This window comes from Amphimedon queenslandica, unplaced genomic scaffold (genome assembly GCF_000090795.2).
Source record: "Amphimedon queenslandica unplaced genomic scaffold, v1.1 AMPQUscaffold_3363_Cont24641, whole genome shotgun sequence".
Classification (NCBI taxonomy): Eukaryota; Metazoa; Porifera; class Demospongiae; order Haplosclerida; family Niphatidae; genus Amphimedon; species Amphimedon queenslandica.
In genome coordinates this window covers 1-1,398 of record NW_003556308.1, presented here as the reverse complement: position 1 = coordinate 1,398, position 1,398 = coordinate 1, and the positions used below count along the sequence as shown (strand labels likewise).

Sequence of the window (1,398 nt, the reverse complement as noted above, 5' to 3'; positions counted from 1 at the left end):
GCACCATTAATTATGGTACTTCAAATCAAGGAAGATTTACAATGTTTGATATCCTAATTCCCTATAAGTTAAAACTGACAGTACATTTTATTTTTATTTTTTATTTTTAAGCGTAATGTAGTTACATGTGTGTTTAATTATTTGTTTATTTTTATTTATATTTTTAGTTGATTGGTCCTTTGGGCCCTAAGGAGTCATTCATTTTTGATGACTTGGAAGCTCTTTATAATTTTGAGATCAGTTCCCACGCTCAGACTGTATCAAACGCTATTGATTCAGTTGATTTGATTCTCCCTGATCCTGATTCTGATACCACCGAATATCGTAGTGATCTGGTCATGAGATTAGCCTCATTGTTACGGAGTCAGACTAAAGCAAGACGATTAGAACTGGATGGTTTTAAGAAAGAGCACAGGTACACTGTATACTGTATACACTGTATCATGGGTTTGTATGTCTCTGTTGGCCTAAGTTTCATGCCATTTAAGAAATAGATGCCCTGGCTGCATTGGAGGAAACGTTAAATTCGTTAATTTTGAAGAAAAATTGACGAATTTGCCTTTTGCAATTAAAATCTGCCATTTAGTACCATTATGCGCATGCTCAATGGCACATGGATCTAATTTAAACCCACCAATCACTACTTGAAAACTTTAGCAATTAACCAAAATTTATTATATTTTTTCTTTCTCCCTCTTCTAGTGTTCTTTCTGTTCCTCCTCTCTCCTCTGGTCCTGTTATTCATATTCTCCTGATATTAGATCCTCTCTCTCCTTCCTCTCAGAAGCTGTCCCCACTCTTAGGGAACCTCAAGGACCTCCTTCCATTGAATATCACTGTTCTCTTTAACCCTCTCACTAAACTATCAGCACTACCTTTGAAGGAGTGAGTGTAACTATATTACATTTATTGATTCATTTATGTATTGTGCAATTTAGTTTGAGCTGATTTTATTCCCAAGTTGCTTGATTACATTTCCATATGATTTCCAAATTTTTGAATTTTGAAGAAATGAGTTAAAATTTGATTAATTTACATGTACATGTATGTATTCAGCTGATTTTGATTACATTGCTCAATTACATTTACAGTACCGCTCAGCTATAAGTTTACTTATTCTGTACACGACACACGGGTGCAGCTTGGCTATGTATCCAAGCTGCACTAGTGAAGGTGCACCTGTATCGTGTATTTATCATTTACATCATGTACTTATCTCGTGTTGTGGTGCACTCGTGTAGTTATTGCACCAGTGTGGAACGCAGGTAATGCTGGAGATTACTCTTGTAAACGAAAACTTATAGCTGAGTGGTACTGTATGTATTTTAAAGATTTCCGAAGCTAATTTTGAACATTTACATGTAATTTTGTGCTACTTTTAGTCTTGTGCATGTAGAA

The 1,398-nt window shown here is 35.1% G+C and overlaps 1 protein-coding gene across 1 annotated transcript; it reads left to right on the top strand.

Moving 5' to 3' along the window:
• Positions 1-167: 167 nt before the first annotated feature.
• LOC109592957 (UDP-glucose:glycoprotein glucosyltransferase 1-like) lies at positions 168-909 on the top strand (the record flags this gene model as incomplete). Its single annotated transcript, XM_020008251.1, has 2 exons — positions 168-415; positions 703-909. Coding segments are annotated over 2 exons (435 nt in total), but the record flags the coding sequence as incomplete, so codon positions are not given.
• Positions 910-1,398: the final 489 nt, after the last annotated feature.